General features: G+C 57.5%; 1 protein-coding gene across 2 annotated transcripts in view; it reads right to left on the bottom strand.

The window, feature by feature from the left end:
* Positions 1 to 643: 643 nt before the first annotated feature.
* The window catches only part of ABCA3 (ATP binding cassette subfamily A member 3), a 33,121-nt gene continuing 11,597 nt past the window's right edge, over positions 644 to 22,167 (bottom strand). For both annotated transcript variants that reach the window (XM_069030319.1, XM_069030320.1), the window contains exons 6-31: positions 21,752 to 22,011; positions 20,948 to 21,064; positions 20,324 to 20,444; positions 19,334 to 19,507; positions 18,543 to 18,724; positions 17,242 to 17,388; positions 16,787 to 16,916; positions 15,888 to 16,042; positions 14,988 to 15,143; positions 14,474 to 14,684; positions 14,038 to 14,188; positions 12,973 to 13,071; positions 12,618 to 12,810; positions 11,486 to 11,789; positions 10,717 to 10,990; positions 9,611 to 9,815; positions 8,958 to 9,177; positions 8,562 to 8,720; positions 7,911 to 8,083; positions 7,505 to 7,639; positions 7,183 to 7,377; positions 5,543 to 5,730; positions 5,208 to 5,378; positions 4,624 to 4,811; positions 4,444 to 4,517; positions 644 to 3,272 (exon numbers count right to left, since the gene is read on the bottom strand). In XM_069030319.1, coding sequence (XP_068886420.1) covers positions 3,141 to 3,272; positions 4,444 to 4,517; positions 4,624 to 4,811; positions 5,208 to 5,378; positions 5,543 to 5,730; positions 7,183 to 7,377; positions 7,505 to 7,639; positions 7,911 to 8,083; positions 8,562 to 8,720; positions 8,958 to 9,177; positions 9,611 to 9,815; positions 10,717 to 10,990; positions 11,486 to 11,789; positions 12,618 to 12,810; positions 12,973 to 13,071; positions 14,038 to 14,188; positions 14,474 to 14,684; positions 14,988 to 15,143; positions 15,888 to 16,042; positions 16,787 to 16,916; positions 17,242 to 17,388; positions 18,543 to 18,724; positions 19,334 to 19,507; positions 20,324 to 20,444; positions 20,948 to 21,064; positions 21,752 to 22,011 — 4,514 coding nt within the window. In that variant the 3' untranslated portion in view covers positions 644 to 3,140. The remainder of the gene's footprint in view (positions 3,273 to 4,443; positions 4,518 to 4,623; positions 4,812 to 5,207; positions 5,379 to 5,542; positions 5,731 to 7,182; positions 7,378 to 7,504; positions 7,640 to 7,910; positions 8,084 to 8,561; positions 8,721 to 8,957; positions 9,178 to 9,610; positions 9,816 to 10,716; positions 10,991 to 11,485; positions 11,790 to 12,617; positions 12,811 to 12,972; positions 13,072 to 14,037; positions 14,189 to 14,473; positions 14,685 to 14,987; positions 15,144 to 15,887; positions 16,043 to 16,786; positions 16,917 to 17,241; positions 17,389 to 18,542; positions 18,725 to 19,333; positions 19,508 to 20,323; positions 20,445 to 20,947; positions 21,065 to 21,751; positions 22,012 to 22,167) is intronic.

Genomic DNA, 22,167 nt, shown 5'->3' with positions numbered 1-22,167 from the left:
CGTGGAGCTGCGCTTGTGGGATGGGGAAGAGGGGGAAGCAGGGGGGTGCAGCGTCATGCCCTGGAGAGGGGGTGCTCCCAGCTGGTTCATGGCTCAGTGGGTACCTGGTGTCTGTGGATTCAAGGGGTTGGAGATCCCCTTCCTTGGAGCTGCATCCTTGCCCCCATGCTGCCTCATCTCCCGGGGCTCAGGGAGGGGCTGGTGCTGTCTGAGGTGATGGTTGGGGGGGCATATGGGCAGCTGCGGGGGGCTGAGCACCCTGGCTGTGCTCCAGAGCCGGGCTGCAGCGTGTAGGTGGGCACAGCTGCAGGAATGGGAGTGCCAGGGCCAGTCTGACACTGCCATGGAGGCCAAAAGGCATTTTGAGTGCCAAGCTCGAGGTGTCCCCCTCACCTGTGGTTGTCTGGGGGAGCTGAGAGAGGACAGCTGTGGCTGCCTGAGGCAGAAAGGAAGGGGACCCCAATTTCTGCTTCCCCACAAAAACTCCTCAGCTGCTGGGCTTTTCCAAGCTGGACTGAGCCTTTCCAGTTCTGGTTTTGTAGGACACCCCTCTACCCCCTCATCCTTCTCCCCGAAGCAGAGAGCAGGAAGCCAGCACAGGCTGAACAGAGTATGATTCCAAAGGAGGCCAGGAAACACCCACTGGAAAAAAAAAATCATCTTTATTATTCCTATGCTGGGAATAACAACCACACTGCAGCCAGTGGGGAGTAGAAGCCACCCAGGAGCCGTGTTGCTTTTCCCACCTGGGAGGCCAGAGAAGTGCCAGCAGCAGCTGTGCCCCTGGCACCACATGCCCACGGAGCACTCCTGGTCCTGCTCCCTGCCCGGGGCTGGCACGCCTGGCACTGTGGCTGTGACTGAAATTGGGAGCAGCACCATGCACAGCCCGCAGTGCCCGCCTTGCTGACAGGCAGGGTGTTCCAGCCCCGCAGGACAGGGACATGCTGCTTCCATAACACTTCCTTCATTGAGGCCAAGATGGCCCCAGAGTGATGGAGGGCTGGGGCCAGGGCATGTCATCCTTGCCATGGACTCGTGGGCAGGTTATGCTGCCCCAAGCCTTGCAGGGGCACCAGTGCCAACAGGACATGGCCGGTTGCTCCTGTGCTCAGGGCACTGCCAGCCCGTGGCAATTTTGCATCTCACCCCCTGAAAACTCCCCATTCCCACTGTTCCCCATCCCAGGCAAAGCCTGGGAGGCTCTACTACATCCTGCTGTACTTCCCTTTCCAGGAAAAACAGTTACTGGGAGTTTCAGCGCTTCAGGCACTCTCCCAGCAAAAAGCATCTCCCCTTTGTCTTCCCCCCCTGGGAAAGTCACTGGTGCTGGGATTCCCCCCTGCATGGTGCCCTGGCCGTGGCTGGCTCTGCTGTCCCCCAGGATGCTCCCAGGGAGCAACCCCTTCCTGCCAGCAACTCCAAAGGGCTCCAAGGTGTCCAGGGAGGCCATTCACCTGCTGGCTGCTGACTAATAAAAACACACATCTTTAAGATCCGGGGAAATTCTTAGTAACACGATGCACCATCGTTATGAACAACAACATTAGGCAAAGGGAAGAAATGGAACAGGAAAGAATGAGTCAGTCACAAGGAAAAAAAATGAAAACCCAACCCAAAAATATAACCCAACCCCTGACAATGCAATCACTGGGAGGGAATCAGCCCCCCTTGCCATAAATATTAATTAGTTATGTGCAATTGTGTGTAGTACTATAGTGCAAATAGCTCTGCATTGATCGTGGGGCAGCGCCCGAGGGGCTGGCCCAGGTGACACAGGGACTAGTTAAGGACAGACAAGAATCAACACAGATTTCCAACAAACAAACAAAAAACCCCCACCAACCCTGCCACTGGCAAACTCCAAAAAGAAGTTGCCTCCTCCAACTGGGCCCAGGCAGGACTGGGCAATGCTGGTGCCCAGCAGCATCGTGGAGCCAGGCAGGGGCAGGACAGGCCCTTTGCTCCCTGCCTACTGCTGGAGCAGCCTGGTGAGGGGCAGAGGGGATGAGGAGGGGGATGCAGGACAGATATGGTCTGGTTGGAGCTGTGTGGGGTGTAAGGGGTGAGCTCAGCAGGACATGGGCACAGTGAGGGCATGGCTGGCTTCACACTGGTCCCGTGGCTGCACTCCACAGTGCAGGGCAGTGCTGCTGGCAGAACCCCTGCATGGGCACAACACTGAGGCCAGCAGTGTCCCTGGGCACCCTGTGATGCTTCACACCCATCCTACAGAGCACAGCCAAGACCCTGCAGCACCTCTCACTCAACCCAGCAGCGTCCCCAGGGACCTTGTGGCACCTCTCCCCCCTCCCAGCAGTGTCCCTGGGCACCCCTCGCCCCTCGCCACCTCCAGCTCTGGCTCCCCAGCCGTGCCCATTACGTGCTGTTCCTGGGGCCAAACTCTGGGCATTCCTCCAGCACCACGTCCTACCTCTCACCCAGTGCCAGCTCCTGGCACCACACAGCTCCCCTTGCACGGCTGGGGCCAGTGCCAGCTCCTCGGGCCAGGCTTGGCAAGCAGGCAGGAGGAGACGGCGTTTTCCCAAGCAGTTAAAGGAGACAGAGCCTCCTCTTTCCCATGCCAGGCAGGTGCCAGACAGGAGCTGAGCTGTCCCCCTGCTGGCTGGACACGAAGTGCTCCCACGGGCGATCCCAGTGCCTCCTACCGACCCCAGGGACGGTTTGGATCTGAGCTATGTGACAGCCTCCGGCTAAACCACGAGCAACCACCAAACAACACATGGACATGCGGGTGAGGACCACGGGGCAGCAGCATCCTGCTGGGTGTGAGCGACGGGCAGGGAAGGGGGGAGCAGGGGGGGATCCTGCTCCTCCTCTGCCAGCCCAAGTCCAACACCCCTCTTCACCCTTCCAGGCTCCTCCCGGCTTTTTGGGCGGAATTTTTTTGCTGTGTGGATGGATGAAGGCTGGAGAGTGGCAGTGTCACATGCGCACACCCACGCGTGCCCAGAGCCGGTGCCAGCAGCAGGAGCGCTGCCATCCTCTCTCTCACCCCTCCCTGGTGAAAAGTTTTACATTTATACAGTATTTAAGACACGCTGATATATAAATTACTGTCTCTATATATACTATGTATAGGCTGAGGGCCAGTCCGTGACGAAGGGCACCGGAGGGGCTCATTTCCCTCTGTCCTCTGTGTAGTGCTGGAAGCGAGTGAAGCTCATGAAGACCTGCTCCAGGGAGATCTGGCTCACCGAGTAGTCCTCCAAGCGATACTTCTCTTTGGCTTTCTCCAGGGCCCCAAAGACCTGCAAGGGAGGGCAGGGACATGAGGGCAGCATGACTTGGTGGGGGGACCCCAGGGGGAACCCCAGGCTGTGACAGGGAACACCACACTATGATAGGGATCTCCCAGACAGGCTGTGACAGGGAAGCCCAGGCTGTGACAGAGGAATCCCCGAGCTGTGGCAGGGAAAGCAGAGAAAGCTTTTCTCTCCAGGGAGACCGAGGAAAATGACACCTTCCCTGGCAGGAGAGTGGGGAGAAGCCAGGAATATCTGACACCATTTAAAAATATATGCTGTGGATATGATTGTTTTACACATATGTGATAAATGCATACATATATACACATATATATATTTACATATATACACACGTATCTGGGCTTGAATCCCTGCCCAAGGGTTTCTGCTAACGCATTATATATATAAAACCTTAATATAATAAATAAAAAAACTACATAGGATACACTATACATAACTATCTGTATATAGCATCAGATAATTTTTACACTTCACTACATATATATATTTATAAACTCACTCTCTAGTTTTTATATAATCCTATACACAGTTTTTATATAATCTGTATACTGTGTACTCTATATATACTCTATACACTATACTATATACTTGATATAGAGTATGAACTCCATCTGTATAGAGTATTACCTTATACCCTCTATAGAGTATATATCGTATATATTGTATATATACAATATTCAGTATATTATATACACTACATCCAGTGCATATAATAGATATATAAAAAAAAAAATATATACTTAGATACTGCATATGAAAACTATCTGTACACTATGAATATCCGTGTCCTATACATGTATTTATATATAGATAATGTACATATAGACAGATAGAGATATACTCTGTATACTGTATGCAGAGGGTTACATACTCTATCTGTACTGTGGGTTTTTTAAGTGTCCCTGGGCTGGGACCCCTCAGCAGCAGTGGCTGGGTAAAGGTGGGACCACACGGTGCCTACATGGCACCACCTGAAGCCACTGCCAGGGGGTCCCTGGGGCTGAGGGGCAGGAGCAGGGCGGTGCCAGCACGGGGAAGCTGTGCCCAGCCGTGCCACGGTGCCACAGCAGAATGCAGTGCAGGAAGGATGCATCACCGACAGCAAAGCACCACACAGGAAGGGGCAGGAGAAGGGTTCCCAGCACCCCCTTACCTGTGCCCAGCTGAGGTTCTTGTTGGTCAAGTGGTAATGCACCATGCCCTGGTGCTCGTGCTTCAGGACGCTGCCTGGGGAATCGAGCAGGGAGAGGCTCTGGGTTAGGGAACGTGCCAAAGTTCACACCCAGCACCCTGCCCCTGCTTTGAGGGCAACGGCTCCAGCAGCTCACGGTACCTGGGAAAGTCTTCTCCACGAAGGCCTTGAAGGCCTGCAGCTCGCCCTCCTCCTCGCTCCGGGTTTTGGCCAGTAAGGTGTATCCACTGCCAAACTTGCTTTTGAGGTGCTGGGGGCTGCCCAGGCACTTGAACTGCCCGTTCACCATGATGGCCAATCGTGTGCACAGCGCCTCGCACTCCTCCATGCTGCAGGAAGGACAGGACTCATTCAGAGAACCCCAGGATGGTTTGGGTTGGAAGGAACCTTAAAGCTCATCTTGGTCCACCCCCTGCCATGAACAGGGACACCTTCCACTAGAACAGGCCAGTCCAAGCCCAGTCCAGCACTCCCTTGAACACTTCCAGGGATGGGGCAGCCACAGCTTCTCTGGGCATGTAAGCACCAGAACAGAAGCAGAAGCTTCTGGGAAGCGCCTGGAGGTGTATTCCCTTCTCTCTGGACTCTTTGAGGAGGGAGATCTGGGTAAAGCCAGCCACTGGCTGTGCATGCCCACCCACCAGGCCCTGGAGATGTGTCCCATCCCTTGGACCCCATCACTCTCCCTGATGTCTCGTGCCAAGCCCTGCCCAGCCAAGTGTCACCTGTGGGAGGTGAAGATGATGGATTTGCCACACTCCCGCGTCCGTGTCACTGCGTCCCAGAGCAAGCGCCGGGCCACGGGGTCCATGCCAGTGGAGGGCTCATCCAGGAAGATCACAGGAGGGCCACCAATGAGGGCAATGCCAGCACTCAGCTTCCGCTTGTTCCCGCCACTGCGGAGGAATCACAGAATCGTTAAGGTTGGAAACGACCCGCAAGAGCATCGAGTCCAACCTTCAGCCGAAAATGGGAGCGGGAACGGGGACAGAGACCCAACAGGAGCACAGGGAGCACCACGAGAGAGGAGGGGCAGCACTTTGTCCGTGGCTGCTCTCACCTGTAGGTCCTGACGAGCTTGTCGGCGTGCGGCTCCAGCAGCAGCCCCCGCAGCATGTTCTCCACGCAGCTGCCGATGTAGCGCTCGGGGATGCCGCGCAGCCGCGCGTACATGCTCAGCGTCTCGCGCCCCGTCATGTGCTCCAGGAGGGCATCGAACTGCGGGCAGTACCCGATGCGCTGCTGCACCTTGGGCCGAGAGGAAGGCACGGCAATCAGCTCACGGGCAGCTCTCTGGGCACCCGCAGGCTTTGCTGCTCCTCTGGGAGGTTTTGCTCAGAGCGATGGGAACTGAGCCGCAGCTCTGAAACCACGGGTGGAACGAGAGGGAAATGCCCCCTGGAGAAGCTGGGCTGACAGGGATGGACACAGATGTGTCTCTGGACAGCAACTGGGTGGGCTCACAATGCCTCTGCCAAGCTGGTTCCTCACTGTGAGGGAGCATTTTGGGTGGCCCAGGCTCTCAGGAGAAGTGCTGGAGGGCTGGTACCTCCCCCATGTCCTGGTCACTTCCAGGGACAAGAGCATGAGACAAGGCAGTTCCAGGGAAGGAAGCAATTTGGGGCATGCTCTCAGGGAATGTTCTCTATGTCTGGGGTCCCCATTCACTTAAGAGTTGGACTCAATGGTCCTTGTGGGTTTCTTGAAATCAGAATATTCTGTGAAATCTGGGACAGTGCTGGAGGAATCCCAGGACTGGACTGAAAGCCTAACCCCTGCTCATCTCTTGCTCTTCCAAAGCAAGTGGGCAATTCCCAGCAAGAAGATCCCTAGCAGAGGTCTGGAAAGGTTTGAAACACTCATTTTAGAGACCATCCTCCAGTATTTTCCACATTTCCAGCTATGGAGGTAAACCCTTTGGTGAAGGGTTTGCCACCCTCACCAGGTTTGGACTCCATCTGTATCACATCTGCAATCCCAGTGGAGAGGGGACTGCTTCCACATGGCCAGATAACAGAGAGCTGAGCCAGCCAAGGACACAATGTCCCTGGGATATTGTCTCTGCCTCTGGAACTGCAACCATATCCTCTGGAGGCACCTGCACGGTGGCTCAGCCCAGCCAAACACAGGATGGTGTGGGGTATGCCCAGCCCCTGTCCTGGAGGGATCTCTGCTGAGATTGCACAATCGCCCAGCAGGACTCCCTGGAAACGCAACCACTTCTTTGGTCACGGCGAGAAAAGACAGACCCACAATCCTTTAGGAGACCCTGTGCAGATCCTTTGTAACCCATTGGCCTTCACCCATCCCCTGTATCCCTATAAAAGCAAGCCCTCTGCCCCTGTGAGTCAGAGATGCTCGCCCAGAGCTCCCCTTCGCTGGAGTACGGACCAATAAAGCTCCTTCCGTGCGGAACCAGCCACACGAGCCTCTCGTCTCTCTCTGGTCTGGCTTGGCCTGGAGGCTGCCCTGCAGAGCTGAGCTGGAATCACGAGCTGACAATCACTAAAGAGCTGACAGTCTCTGCAAGGGCCCTCCTGCCAGCAGCTGAGGGAAGACACCGGGCCTCAGGAGGGTGATTCCTTTTGGGACCATCTCCCCGGACCGGTCACCTCTTCCTGGGTCAGAGCCACTGACCCCCATCACCAGCTGTAATAGGATGGGTCTGCAACACCACCTCACCCCTGCAGCCCTGGGTACCTTCTTGATGTTGGCCAGAATGCTGTGGCCATCCACAAAGGCGTCCCCCGATGTGATGCTCTCGTCACCCGTCAGCATCTTGAAGGTGGTGGTTTTGCCCGCTCCGTTGAAGCCAAGGAGACCAAAGCATTCCCCCTTGCTGACGGCCAAGGAGATCCTGTCCACTGCCAGCAGGGACTCCCGGCTGTCGTACACCTGGAGGAGACCACACATGAGCCACGTGTCACTGCCCGATGGCATGGCAAGGCAGGCTGTGGCTTTGCCAGCCCCAAGAGGACACAGCTCAGATGACAGCAGGATGCTCAGGGTCATCTCTCCTCACCTTGGTGAGCTCCTTGATGACCAGAGGGCTGCTGAGAGACGACAGCAGTTCTGGTGGTGACTCCAAAACCTTCTTCCTCTCATCTGCCACATCCCTGTCCTCTGGCAGCACAGACACCCTGTTCAGCAGGGCCACCTAAACACAGGGGGAAGACACACTCTGCTGTCACCTGTCTGATGAATGGGGTCCTCCAGCCCTGGCAGGATCCACCCCTTCCATCAGCCACCTCTGGGGATACCTCACTCCCTTTGCCAATCCATACCCTTAACAGGACTGGCTCCTCCCAGCTCTGGGGATGCTCCCTGGGAAGATGATTGAGGTGGTGAGAGTCTGTCTCCAGCTCACAGGGACTGCTGGCCTTGGTTTGGAGGGCACATTACTGCTCCCTCCCTCGTGCTTCACTCACCCATTTCCGCCGCCTGCAGATGCCACAGACCAGAGTTCTCAGTCTCCAGAGAAGGTTTGTCTCAATGAGGAAGAGGAGGAAGAGGAAAGAGAAACCCTGGACGGCCAAGGAGGTCAGGTATCGCCCGATCCCAGGGCTCTCCCAGGAGAAGTAGTTCATCTGATAACTGATATCTGAGGAGAGATGGAACAAAATCAACTCCTGGATCAAGTCACACTCTGGGGAGGGGCAGATAAACTCCAGAGGAAGCTGTGAGCCCAAAGCTTTGCCAGGCTCATCTCCATCCCACACTGGCTCCCTGCCCACAGCTCCTTCCAATGCTTCCCACAAGAGGATTTGGGTCTGGAGGGGATCTGGCAGAAGATTCCCAGTTGAGGCGGGCAGAGGACACCAATCTTGGGATTGGGATTTCTTTACACATCTGCAAAACTTCCCCTAGCCCACATTTTCCTCCAAATCATGAGTAAGGTGATCCAGTTAAGCAGCTTTTTCCTATGCATGTCCTCATATGCTGCCCAGTTTCTGCTCTATAACGGTACCTGGAGCTACTGCCCAGGTAGAGGCCCCATGGATTTGCCCAGTTCCACCATCCACCCCACACAACCCCCCTCAGGCTGTGGGGGCTGGTCAGGTGAGGACATGGAGACTCACTGAAGGCCTTGCAGATGAAGATGGCTTCAACGGAGGAGGTGCAGAACTGAATGAACTCGTAGTTCTGGTAGAAGTCACTGATGCACTGGCCCAAGCAGTAATTGGGTAAGATGAGAAAAACTTTATCCAGGGTTTTGGAGAGGTCCACCAAACCCAGCTCTGAAACAGGAGAACAGGTAGATCAATGGATTAGAGACTGCTGGTTTGGCAGAAAAAAACCTCTGATACTGCCAAGTTTAGAGGGAAACCAAACATATTTTGTCACATTGAATGGGTGGGAGTGGACTGTTGCAGGGTTTTATGGCTATTGTGGGAAGAGCCCTGGGGTGAGAGAGCCCTCTTGGGGGCTGGACCTTCTTGGTGATGGCTGGGCAGGTGCAGAGGGCAGTGACCCACCTGGGATGCTCATGATGGTGACGGCGAGGAAGGTGGCGGTGCCGGACAGGATGTTGAAGATGGTGAGACGGGTGTAGGCTGTGGCTGCCACCGAGAAGAAGAAGCTGAGGAGGTACATGAGGGGGATGATGGCCCAGCCATAAAGGAGGAAGATCAGCATCACATCAACGAGGTGGCTGTCCTGGGTGAAGGCTTGCACGTTGAAGGCTTGGAATATCACCTGGGGCACAGCAATGTGGGGAGAAGGCACATTTGGCTTGACCTCAGGTGATGTCTCCTTGTCCCAGCAGCCCAGGACCCAGGCAATCCCTCATGGATGAGTCCTACCAGCAGCCCATGGCTGTCCCCAGGGGAGGCCCTTTCCGCAGACTGGGATGCAGAAGGGCAGATCTGGGGAATTCCTCTCCAAGATCCCATGGATTTAACATTTTCTAGTCCCAACAGCCAAGTGTTCAGCTCAGAGGCAACTGCCCCAGCTGGTTGGCCATGGTCCAGCTCCCAGCAGGACCAAGGGACAGCTTTCTTGCTGGTCCTTTCTACAGAGACAATGCCAGTGGCCTTGTCCTTCTCCCTGCACCCACACGCACCCCAGAGGAGCAGCACCCAGCGCTCCCACCACTGGGGAGGGCATTGGGGTGCCAGAGGTGACTCACCAACATCAGAGCACAAGGGATGAGGAAGTTGATGATGTCCCAGAGCAGGGCAGAAAGCCAGAAGTTGACCACGTAAACGCCGCTGACAAACTGGACGTGCTTGGCCTTGATGGCGCGTTCGCTGACCAGCAGCAGCGCGAAGGTGCTGGCGAGCGAGGCCATGCCATACAGCAGGTTGATGGCAATGGCAAACCCAGTCTGGCCTCTGTGGGGACAGGGGGACACATTAGGGCAGGGACACCTCAGCAAACCAATGCTGAGGCTACACAGGGACAGCACAGAATCATAGAATAGTCTCAGTTAGATGGGAGCCACAGGGATCATCCAGTGCAGCCCCTGGCCCTGCACAGACACCCCAACAACCCCACCCTGGGCACCCCTGGCAGCACTGTCCAAACGCTCCTGGAGCTCTGGCAGCCTCGGGGCCGTGCCCATTCCCTGGGGAGCCTGGGCAGTGCCCAGCACCCTCTGGGGAAAGAACCTTTCCCTGATCTCCAGCCTGACCCTGCCCTGACACAGCTCCAGCCGTTCCCTGGGTCCTGTCTCTGGTTACAGAGAGCAGAGATCAGCACCCGCCCCTCTGCTGCCCCTCTTGAGGAAGCTGTGGCCAGCACACCCACACTGGGCTTCTTGAAGAGGCTACACTCTCCCAACATGCTGAAGAAACACTCAAGGGAGACAATCATCCTGCAGGCACAGCCCACCCTGCATACCACAAACCTCCACCCAGCCTTGGCAAGGCCCCACACATGGCCCCTCTGGTCTAGGTGAGGTTCAGAGGCCCTGGATGGGAGGTTTTGTGAAGGGCATGGCCACATGGCCTCCCCTCCTATGAGCACCCAGGGAAAACTAACCCCAACCAGTATCTTGAGGGGAACAGCCACCCTCTGAGATGTGCCTGGGGTGACGTGGCTGCCAGGCTCAGCAGGTAAGTCATCTCCACAGCTTTGCTCCCCGGACCTCCTGAGTGCAATCACAGCTACATTTGAGTCTGAGAAGCTTCAGCCTGGCTCCTCCACTGAACCCAGTACAACCAAGCCAACATGCACCCATGGGAGCCCTGAGCCCCAGCAGGAATGCAAGCCCGGTGCCACCATCACACGTACTCCATGAGCTGGTCCTTGGCCTTCTCGGTGATGTTGCGGGGCTGGGGGTAGTTGGTGACGGTGATGGAGGCGTTGGGGCCTGCCAGCACCCTGAGGACGGCGTTGTCTGCCAGCATGAGGGCAGTGGCTGGGGAGTGGTAGGCCTGGTTGTTGAAGAGCGCCGTGACCAGCGTGCGGTTCCCTGCTCCCTCGAAGGAGGCAGCTGCAATGTAGTGCTCGTTGAAGGCTCCTCCCTCCTCAGAGGCTCGGGAGATGAGGTACTCCTCCAGCCCACCTGCCAAACACCACCGCTGTTACAGGCGGGCTCCATCACACCACAGCTAACTGAGGCCAGCTGGAGAAGAGCCCAGGCAGACTCAGCCCTGGTGGCCCACCCTAGTCCTGATCATAGAAACGCAGATCTGTAGGATCTCCTGAGTTGGAAAGGACCCACGAGGATCATCGAGTTCAACTCCCAGCCCTGCACAGGACACCCCAACAATCCCACCCTGTGCATCCCTGAGAGCATTGTCCAAAGCTCCCTGAGCTCTGGGAGCACTGGGGCCATGGCCACTTCCCTGGGGAGCCTGTTCCAGTGGCCACAAACATGGGGTTATGGAGAAGACAGCTCTGCTCAGGTAAGGAGAGGCCCTGCCAATGAGGGGACACTCCCATGCAGGAAGGAAATGCATCGGATACGCCGCAGCTGGGACCTAAACCACTCACACCAGTGGCTCCTGGACACCCCGCTGGGCACCAGCTGCTCCAGGGGTGCTCCCTGAGCCCTCACCCAGCACCTCCAGTGGCGACTGACGCTGGGCTTCCAGCAGCTCCACGTACTGCTCCCCCAGCCTCTGCGGCAGGCCCGCGGTGCCCGACACCGAGAAGGGCACGATGGTCTGGCCGTAGGGCTCCAGTGTCAGCCGCAGCAGGGACGAGTCCCGCGGGCCCGGGAAGGTCTTGGCCACGATGAGGGCAAAGGCAGTGAAGATCAGAGGCACGAGGAACTGCGCTGCCACCATCTTCCAGTTGCGCCAGCTGTACATGGCCCGCTTCATGAACATGGCGTAGAACTGCTGGCAGCACAGGTAGAACTGCGAGGAGAGAGGCCAGGTCAAGGTGAGCCCTGCCAGCTGTGGACACATCACCCCATGCAGCTGATGGGGAAGATGACCCCAAACCACCCCCATCCTGCATGCACCCTGCCAGCCCGCAGCAGAGCCTGCTCTCCAGCCAAGCCTATAAAGGGATTAGCAGGGCAGCTGCCCAGCTCCAGCACATCCACCTCCATGGCTTGGAGTCACTTGGTGTGACTCAGGTGTTAAAAGCAGCTTTAGCCATGACCTTTACCTTCCTCCACCTCCCAGCAGCTGAGGTTCCCAAACAGGATTACTGTGGGGCAGCTGCCGGCCAGAGTGACCGGGTGAGACACCTGTGAGTGCCCAGCCCAGCCCCTGCAAGCACCTTCTCTGCTTTTCAAACCCAGCAACATCCTTCTCCCCCTCTGCCTTTGAGATGTGCCCTTGAGAAGACAAGGGACATTGATCACAGGCGCAAAGGCAGCAGGGCATGAAGGGCTGCCAGGGAACTGGAACACGAGCCTAGCGAGGGAAGGAAGATGGATTTCCTCATCTCCCTTCCAAGTGACGGAACAACAGCAGATGGAAAACCACATTAGATCTCCTGGAACACCTTGAAGAGCAACTCAGACCCCAAGATTAACATGAAGAGGATGGAAGTGACCAACCCTACCAAACCTAAAAATCGTTTGTCCTAACCCAACCTGGTCTTTCAGTTTGGTGTTCCAAACCACATGCAACAAGAGCAGCCGTGGGGGAGGCTCCACCTGGTAACCCCTACTTCAAATTGCCCTTCACATGTCCCCTCCCCATTCCTGCTGCCCTGACCCCCCCAGCACTCACCCCCGTGTTGAGCTTGATGCTGGAGCAGTCCTCGGTGATGAGCGCCCCGCTGTCGTCCGTCATGTCTGTCATGCCACTCAGGCTGCTGGAGTCATCCATGGCCCAGTCGTTGGAGCGTCTCTCATGCTGGTACTGCAGAGCAGGCAGCTGGATGGCCTGGATATCCATGCTGGAGTCCACGAGCTTCCCAACCCTGTGCCAGGAGGCAAAGCGGGTGATGAAACAGAGATCCGGGCAGGACACAGCTCTTCTCAGCTGGGGAAACCAAACCCAAGAGACCAACGCCGACAAGTGCCCCGGAGAGCTGTGCTGGACATCACCAAAGCACACGGGCACTGGTCACCCCTCCACCTACCTGAGGAACACCTCCTCCATGGTGGTGACTGAGGCGCCGTAGCTGGCGATGCCCAGCTCCTCCCGCCTCTGCTCCAGCTCTGTGAACAGGGCCTCAAACCTGGGCGGAGAAGGGAGATGTCAGACACTGACACTCGTCAGAGGGGGCACTCAGGGGTTAAGACCCTCTGGGCATCAGTCCTGCAGCTAGTTGGAGTCCTGCATCCAACCCCAGGGCAGCCTGTGGCACTGAGCACACCCCTGTCCCCAAGGGCAGAGTTTGGGCTCCACTGGCTGCTCTTGCCTCAGCTATCACAGAATCACGGAAACACAGAAGGGTTTGAGTCTGCAACGAACCTTACTGACCATCCCATTCCAGCCCCTGCCATGGGCAGGGACACCTTCCACTGTCCCAGGCTGCTCCAAGCCCCAGTATCCAACCTGGCCTTGGACACTGCCAGGGATCCAGGGGCAGCCACAGCTGCTCTGGGCACCCTGTGCCAGGGCCTGCCCACCCTCCCAGGGAACAATTCCTTCCCAATCTCCCATCCATCCCTGCCCTCTGGCACTGGGAAGCCATTCCCTGTGTCCTGTCTCTCCATCCCTTGTCCCCAGTCCCTCTGCAGCTCTCCTGGAGCCCCTTTAGGCCCTGCAAGGGGCTCTGAGCTCTCCCTGGAGCCTTCTCCTCTCCAGGTAAACACCCCCAGCTCTCCCAGCCTGGCTCCAGAGCAGAGGGGCTCCAGCCCTTGGACCATCTTTGTAGCCTCCCTGCCCTTGTTCCAGCAGCTCCACGTCCTCCTGCTGGCGCCTCCAGACCAGGAGGCAGCACTGCAGGAGGGGTCTCACGAGAACAGAGCAGATGGGGACAATCAGCTCCGTCACCCTTCTGGGTCCATAGATTTGATTTCAGAGCCAGAACATTCTGCCTCATTTGTGCCACCCTCAGCACCACAGGAGGAACTGAAGCCCATTTTCCATGAGCAGCGCTGATGCAGGGAGCAGCTCCCCTTTCCAGCAAGCCTGTGAGACAGTGTGTGACGACAAAGGGATCCCCCCAGGGAGGGGCAGCAGGGCACAACGCCATTACCTGTGTGTGCTCTCCTTGGGCAGGATGAAGGACAGCTCTGCCCCGGCATTGCTCTCCATGGTGGCGTTGGGCACGTACTGGCAGATGAGGCGGGAGATCTCCCCCAGGTTGCAGTAGGGCTCCTTCACCATCACCATGTGATATCCTGCCCCTGGGGGGAGGCACGAGAGAAGGGAGAGGAGGGTCAGTCCCAGCCCAGCCTGGCCTGGAGAGGGGGCTGGAGCAGAGAGAGATGCTCAGGCACCGCTTTGCACCGGACACAGACACGATGAAAGAGCAAATGTGAGGACGGGCCTCAGGAGAGGCTGAACGGCAGGATGGGGAGCAACCAGACATGAGACAAGGAGCAAAGGATCCCCTCCCTGCTCTCTATCCCCCTCCTGCTCCTCCCTGGCCAGGAGAAGACGTGGAGCACAGCCTGCTGCTGCTCCCGTACCATATTTGCGCTTGAGGAAGAGCGAGGAGCCGCAGCACTGCAGCTCGCCCTTGGCCATGATGGCAATGCGGTCCCCCAGCAGGTCTGCCTCGTCCATGAAGTGAGTGGTCAGCAGGATGGTTCTGTTGCTCCTCTGCTGCTGCAGGAGATCCCACGTGGCTCTGCGAGAGGCTGGGTCCATCCCCGACGTCGGCTCATCCAGCATCACCACCTGCACATAGGAGATGGGTGCAGGTCAGAAAGGGCTGGCAGAGGCCCAGCAGCACAGGAGGGGACAACCTCAGGGCCCAGAGGGAGCCTTGGCCTCACAGCAATGATCTTGGGGAGCAGCTGCCAGACAGCAGAGCCTCAAGGCATGGCTCTCACAGTTGTCCCCTTCATGGGGGTGCTCCTGCCCGTTCCCTGCTGTCCTTGCTTCTCCCACTGGCTCACCACAGATGAGCGACAGCCTCAGAGCCACCCCAAGGACCTGCACTGGCCCCAGGTGCGAGGTGAGCCCACCAAAGCCACCTGCCTTGGAGTCCCCGATGAGGGCGATGCCGATGGACAGCTTGCGCTTCATGCCCCCGGAGAGAGCCTTGGTCAGGGAGCGGCGCTTGTCCTCCAGGTTGAGGATCCTCAGGATGTGGTTGATCTCCTCAGGACACTTGGAGGGTGGGTATCCCTTCAGCTGCCAGACAGGGGGAAGGGAGGGATGAGCCCACCTGCAGGGCTGCCAAACCCCACCACGCTCCCTCCTGCACACACAGACAGGAGAGTGGGGAAGCAGAGATGGACTCCTGCCCAACCCTGCAGCTGTGCCCAGCCCCAGCACAGCTGGCAGGGGTGGTTCCATGGAGTGGTGCTGTCTGAGACCCTGCACTCCTCCACCAGCCTGCAGATGAGGTGGGAAGAGGATGCAAGGGCTGTTCTGCTTATCATGGAATGGTTTGGGTTGGAAGGGACCTTACAGATCACCTAGGCCAAGTGTCCTGCCATGGGCAGGGACACCTTCCACTAGCCCAGGCTGCCCCATCCAACCTGGCCTTGGACACTTCCAGGGGCAGCCACAGCTGCTCTGGGCACCCTGTGCCAGGGCCTCTCCACCCTCCCAGGGAACAATTCCTTCCCAATATCCCATCTAACCCTGCCCTCTCTCAGTGCGCCCTGTTGTCTTGTCATTCCAGGTGCTTGTCCCCAGTCCCTCTGCAGCTCTCCTGGAGCCCCTTTAGGCCCTGCAAGGGGCTCCGAGGTGTCCCTGGAGCCTTCTCCTTTCCAGGTGAACACCCCCAGCTCTCCCAGCCTGGCTCTAGAGCAGAGGGGCTTCACCCTCTGATCATTTTTGGACCCACCTGATAGATCTCACTACACTTCCCCACCTTCAGGAGCCCAGGTGCCTCCGCCAGGGCTGCCCCCTGAGCAGTGCCAGGCTCACCCCTGCATAGAAGTGGAGGTGCTCTTCCACAGTCATGTTGTCGAAGAGGACGTCGTGCTGGGGACACAGCCCCAGGCTGCGGCGGATCAGGACCATGTCCTGGGAGATCTCGTAGCCATTGATGTAGGCCTGGCCGCCCGTCGGGGAGTGCAGCCCTGCGGGGAGCGGGACACAGAGCCTCAGGGTGACCCCAGTGGCAAAGAGCCAGTGGAAAGGTGGAAGCTCCTGATGAGCATCCTCTCCCCCCTCCCCCCGCCAGCTTTCTGCCAAAAAACAGAGCAAGTCTGTCTCCTGCTCAGGCTGGGGTACAACAGCTTCCTCCTGCCTGCAGGGTGGGCTGCAGGGCACCCACAGGTGGGAACTGGGCCTGCCAGTGCAGAAAGGAGAGGAACAGGCAGGTCAAACATGGTTCTGAGCTGTGCAGAGAGCCAGGCATGGCCAGGACAGAGCTCCAGGAAAGTCCCATGAACCCCCTGAGTTGCCAGGAGCAGCTCAGAGCAATAGAGAACAGGAAAGGACCATCAAAGGCCACTGTGTCCAAAATAGGTATCCTGGAGCTCAGCAGCTCAAGAATGACAAACACCGGTTCTACCTTATCTGCCTTATCATAGCAAAGCCTACAGAGAGCAATCCTACAGCAGGCCCAGTCTCTTTTCAGGGCTCTCCAGCACAAAACCTGGCTGTCATTTCACCCACTGCCCGATCCCATTCTTGTGGAGGGCCGAGCAGGGACCCCCCCTGCTCTTTCCATCTCCCTCTCACACAACCCTGGCACCCCTGACCAACAGCTCAGCAAATTGAGCTCCAAGGAAAATCAAAAACCCTGCCCACCCTCAGAGATGGGGTCTGGCTCTTCTTTGAGGGTCAAGCCATCAGTCCCTGCAGCAGGATGCTCTTACCTGTGAGCATGGACAGGGTGGTGGTCTTCCCAGCACCGTTGTGTCCCAACAGGACTGTGATCTGCCCTTCGTACATGTTCACTGTCAGGTCCTTCACTGCCTCTTTTGTCTTGTTTCCCACTTTGAAGACCTGTAGAGATCACGTCCATGAGCTGGTGCTGCACTTCAGGCAAGTGCCTCAGCTCCATCCAGCAGGCAAAGCCGGGATGCTCATGGGGCATTAGCAGTAGACAACAGGTCTAATTCAGGGTAAATTCAGATGTCAACCAGTTAAATACAGATGTCACTGCACCTCTAAGTACCCAGCACTTCATCCCACCACAAAATGCAGCCAGCTCTGGGGAAGAGCCATACCCAGCCCTAGGGCAGCACGAGGATACAGAAGCTGCCTGCAGGCAACGAGTTTTACAAAACCAACACTATGGTGTGTTTGTGCCCTGCTGGGCAGTCAGTACCTTGGAAAGGTGCTTTATTTTGATGCCTGACACTAGGTCAGCTGGTTCCTCCTCAATGTACTGACTCTTCAAGGCTTTCTCAGGGTCCTCCTCCTCCTCTTTCTCTTTCCCCACAACAGTCCTGGGCCGCCCGCACCAGTACGAGGGCTGATGGCGGAAGGGAGAGACAGAAATCAGGCACAGGCAGAGCCCATCTCTTTTTCCCAGCCTTGGCCACCCTCCTCCTCCCACAGATGCCTCCCAAGGATCTCCCAGACCACTCTCCTTGGCCTGGGAATTGCCAACCAGCACATCTTCAGCAGGCAGGGCTGATGTGATGGAACAGCTCCTCCTGCCCTCCTGCCTTCCCCCATCTCTCCCTTGCAGCAGGACTGCCTGTGGTTACACAGCAGCTTCTTCCCATCTTCATCTCCATGGAAAAAATGTCACTGAGAAGTAAAATCACTCAGGCAGAAGCTCATCCCGCCCAGGAGAGCCCATGGATGACCACTCCCTCCAAAACCCCTGACAAACACTAATTACAGCCTGGGGTCCAGCTGCTGCAGCTACAGCCCCTTTTTCTGGCCTGGCTCTCTAGGAATGAAACTATGTGTTTGGGACCTTAAATCCCCATGGAAGTAACAATTCAACAGCTCCAGGATGCAAAATCAGCTTTTGTCAATGGCTGCATCTCTGCTTCCCTGGTCTGACTGCAAGGAGTGAGATGCTGGAGTGAAACCACCCCAGGATGAGGAATTTGGAAGGGAGAAGGAAAAACCTCTCTATCAAATAACAAAGGATCCATCTCCAATATCAAATAGAACATATCCTCTCTGCAGCCATGGAGCTGCAGTGCCCACTGCAGCTGCAGCTGCTGACAGTGATGCCAAGTGTTTGGCTTGGCAGAGCGAGGGTGGCTCAGCTGACGGGGTGACAGTTGTCACCCACCCCCTGGCACGTGGCAGCTGGCAGTGGGACACAGGCCACCCATGCCCGCCTGCATGGCGGCGCTCGGGGGTGTCAAATAGCTGGATCTGATTGCTCACACCTGGGGCTTCTCTCCAATGTCTTTGCTTGGGCCTGGAGACATTAAACATGCCAGAAGTGCTGGGAGAGAGATTTAAAGCCAAGATGACCTTCATCCACAGTAAAAACCTACAGCTGCATCAGCCTTTAGTGAGGACATGCTGCACACCCCGTGGTTTTGGAGGCCAGATGGTGCCATCCTTGCCCATCAGACTGGCCTGCTGCACAGCACAGAAGCGGTGACTGTCCCCAGTGATGCCCCTCAAGCCCAGGGAAGGGGTGCAAGCAGTGCTCACCGTGAGGAAGAAGTACCAGGGCTGTGGCACACCGTACTCCCCGGGGAACACAGCCTCCACATACCAGGCCACCACACCATAGAGCACCGAGTCCAGGAGCAGCATCCCCAGCACCTGGGCCAAGGTGAAGTTGTCATCCACGCTGATGGGCTTCATGAGGTCCCTCCACTGGATGCCAGTCCCTGCAAGGCACACGGGGCACTGCTACCTCTGCATCCCCAGGAGGACCATCTTCTCCAGGACTGGCAGAGAGCAGCCCCTCTGCCAGCTCACTGCTCCGTAACCAGGAGCACCTGCACAGCTCTAGGATCCCTCTGCAGATGGAGGGAAAAGAGGCACTGACACCTCGAGGCCCCCCCCCACCATGCTCCTTCCATGCCATCCTCTGCCACTGCCTGGGAAGAAACGATCCCTTCTCCAGCATCACCCCTCCATCACTACAGCCACTGATCTACTGCCAGCACTGAGTAAATGCACGGCTCTGCTGGAAGCAACAGCAGACTGCTTAAATTGAAAAAATTAAAGATAAATATCATGAAGGAGGAAATGCAATGGTTCCCATCCATTAGAACAGAATTCCTTTGGTATTTAGAGTGAGGATGGCACTTTGCACAGCCCAGGGGCACGGGCACAAGTTCGGAGAGCCCTGGTATGGGAGCAATCAGCTCTACTTAGAAGCAGGAAAGTGCTTCTCCCTGCTGTCCTTCCACCAAGCCAGCCCCACCCCACCACAAACTCAGGCTGACAGGAAGGGGATGCTCCTCTCCCCAGGAACAGACGGCCCTACTCACCTTTCCCTTCAAACATGCCGATGAGCTGCGCCCCCATGGCCATGGCCACGTTGGAGATGAGGCAGGATGCCAGCTTCTGGCTGTGGGACATCAGGTCATAGCGGGGCGAGATGAAGAAGTAGGGGATGTAGGAGAAGAAGTAGAGGAAGCCGCCAGCGGCAGCTGCGACGTTTGCTGCCAGGGCAGGGAAAAGTGAGAGGGAAAACGTCATGGTGATGCCACCCAGCATTCCTCACCAGCTTTGTGCACAAAGCATGCTTATGTTGGGGCAGGACAAGGACATGCCCACATCCCACAGCAAGGCAGGAGCCTGAGCCTGACCCCAACCCCATGGTGGGCAGCTGCAGAAGCCCCCTGTCCATGCCAGAGCAGAGTCTAGGGCCAAGCCAGCCAGATGAGGCCCTAAGACATGAGCTTGTCATAGCACCAGGGCATGGTCTGGGTTGGAAGGGACATTAAAGACCACCTTGTCCCACCCCCTGCCATGGCAGGGACACCTTCCACTGTCCCAGGCTGCTCCAAGCCCCAATGTCCAGCCTGGCCTTGGACACTGCCAGGGATCCAGGGGCAGCCACAGCTGCTCTGGGCACCCTGTGCCAGGGCCTGCCCACCCTCCCAGGGAACAATTCCTTCCCAATATCCCATCCGGCCCTGCCCTCTGGCACTGGGAAACCATTCCCCCTGTGTCCTGTCTCTCCATTCCTTGTCCTCAGTCCCTCTCCAGCTCTCCTGGAGCCCCTTTAGGCCCTGCAAGGGGCTTTGAGCTCTCCATGGAGCCTTCTGTTCTCCAGGTGAACACCCCCAGCTCTCCCAGCCTGGCTCCAGAGCAGAGGGGCTCCAGCCCTTGGACTTGCTCTGGTTTGGGAAGCAACCAGTACCCACATCCCATTCCACACACTGTGGGGAAAATGCAGCCAAAAATGGGAAGAAATGCCCCCTCCACAAGTCAAAGTGCTCAGTAACACAGGGAGGCAGCGTGGAGGGACTCACCTCGTGAGAAGAAGGTGCTCACCATAAAGTTGAAGGAGATGGAGGAGATGGAGAAGATGGCGAGGAAGGTGAACACCAGCGTGGGGTCACTGTTGGTGAGCACCGCTCCCTGTTCGCTCACCTGCCAAGAAAATCTTGTGAAGCCCAGAGCTGCTGGAGCCAGCTTTAACAGCCCAGACCTAGGGTTGGAGACAAACTGGGATGGGTGAGAACACCCAGGAACTCCCAGACCACTCCAGAGGGAGGAAATACAGATTGTCCTCGTGTGATGCAGGGTCTAAGGGGCAGGGGACACCCTGGCCAACACTCAGACAGCCCCCTCCTGCTTGCCATGGTGTGGGCACATGCAGAGGGGAGAACTTGAGGCCCTTCAGAGGCTGTGGGAGCAGGGTGGTCCTGCTCTGCATGGAGTGCCCCTGGGGCTCCAATCCCCAGCTCCCTCTGGGGGGAGTCACCCCTGCCTTGAATGCAGCTGTGGGGCAGCACTGCCCACCTCGGTCCAGGAAACCCAAACTCCAGCCTTTGGAGGAGCCCTGAGATACCAGGACGGTCCCATGGCAGAGTGGCCCTATCATCCCTGTGCCTTGCCAGCACAGAGCTCGTGGCCTGGGGACAGACACTCACCTTGACACAGAAGAGCACGGTGACGAAGAACACAGACACCAGGAGGAAGAGGAAGAACATGAGGAACCAGGCGCTCCAGTGCAACCAGTTGCTGAGGCCCATCATGTGCATGTACTCCTGTGGGAGGTCACGGCATCACCCAGGGCTGCACCCACACTCCCCGGGCATGGCTGGGGCAAGGGAGAGGTGGCTTTGCTCCGTGGCACAAGCAGGGAGGTGGCAGCCCCAGGTGCCACCAGAGTGGTCCTGCACAGCCACCAGCATGGCACAGTGTCCTCCACCTCCCTAAACGAGGGCTGCCACCACTGCAGGAGTCCCCAGAGAGCCGAGCTGAGCCCAAACCCAGGGCAGGGTGCCAGTGGTGCCACCAGGGCCACCCAGCACAGGGCAGGACACCCAATGCCTGGGAGAAGCCAAGCCCTGCTGTCGCAACCATGTGGCCGAGCTCCAGCCGCCCCCACAGCACACCCACATCGGGTCGCTACTCTCAGAAGGCAAAAACCTTCCTTCCCACAGGCTGAACTCTTGAATCCACAAACTCTGGAACCCACACGTGCTGCCCTCTCTCCTGGCCCAGGAGAAACACCATCCCTGTGGTCCAGCACCCCAGCTTGCACAGCAAGGAGAGCCCAGCCTCACGCCGGCAGCAGGATTAGCAACATTCTTCCCTGGGGCTCGCTAATCCGCTGCCATCCCCACCTCCTGCTCATTGGCTCTACACCCAACAGGGATTTTGTTCCTAATGCAAAGCCATCATCCATTGGGAACGGCTGCAGAGTGAGGGGAACACATCCCAGCACTCACCTTCAGCTTCTTCTCCTTCTCGTGGACGACGGCGCGGACGATGTTGAGCGAGGTGTAGGTGAAGCTGAGCATGAGCAGCAGCGGCAGCTGGTTCTGGATGGCCAGGAGGAAGAGGTCATTGACATAGGCCGGGAAGGGGAAGCGCTGCACCACCACAGTGATGTTCTCCAGCAGGCTGGCAGAGCTGGCACCAGCGTGGTACTGCATGATGGCCCTGTCCACCGCGTGCTGCACCGCCAGGAATCCCTCCCGGAGATAACCTGCACGGCAAGAACCACACGAGGAATGGAGATGGGTCTGGGGTTTGGAGGGACAAACAGCCTTTGTGGGAAGGATCACATGGGAAGAGGAACAGAGACTAAAACTGGAGTGCAGAGGAAAAGCAATACAAGCATCACTGTGCCACGGGGCACAGG

Source organism: Aphelocoma coerulescens, chromosome 14, assembly GCF_041296385.1.
Source record: "Aphelocoma coerulescens isolate FSJ_1873_10779 chromosome 14, UR_Acoe_1.0, whole genome shotgun sequence".
Taxonomy (NCBI): Eukaryota; Metazoa; Chordata; class Aves; order Passeriformes; family Corvidae; genus Aphelocoma; species Aphelocoma coerulescens.
The sequence above is the reverse complement of the archived record's forward strand: the minus strand, read 5'-3'. Positions and strand labels throughout refer to the sequence as shown.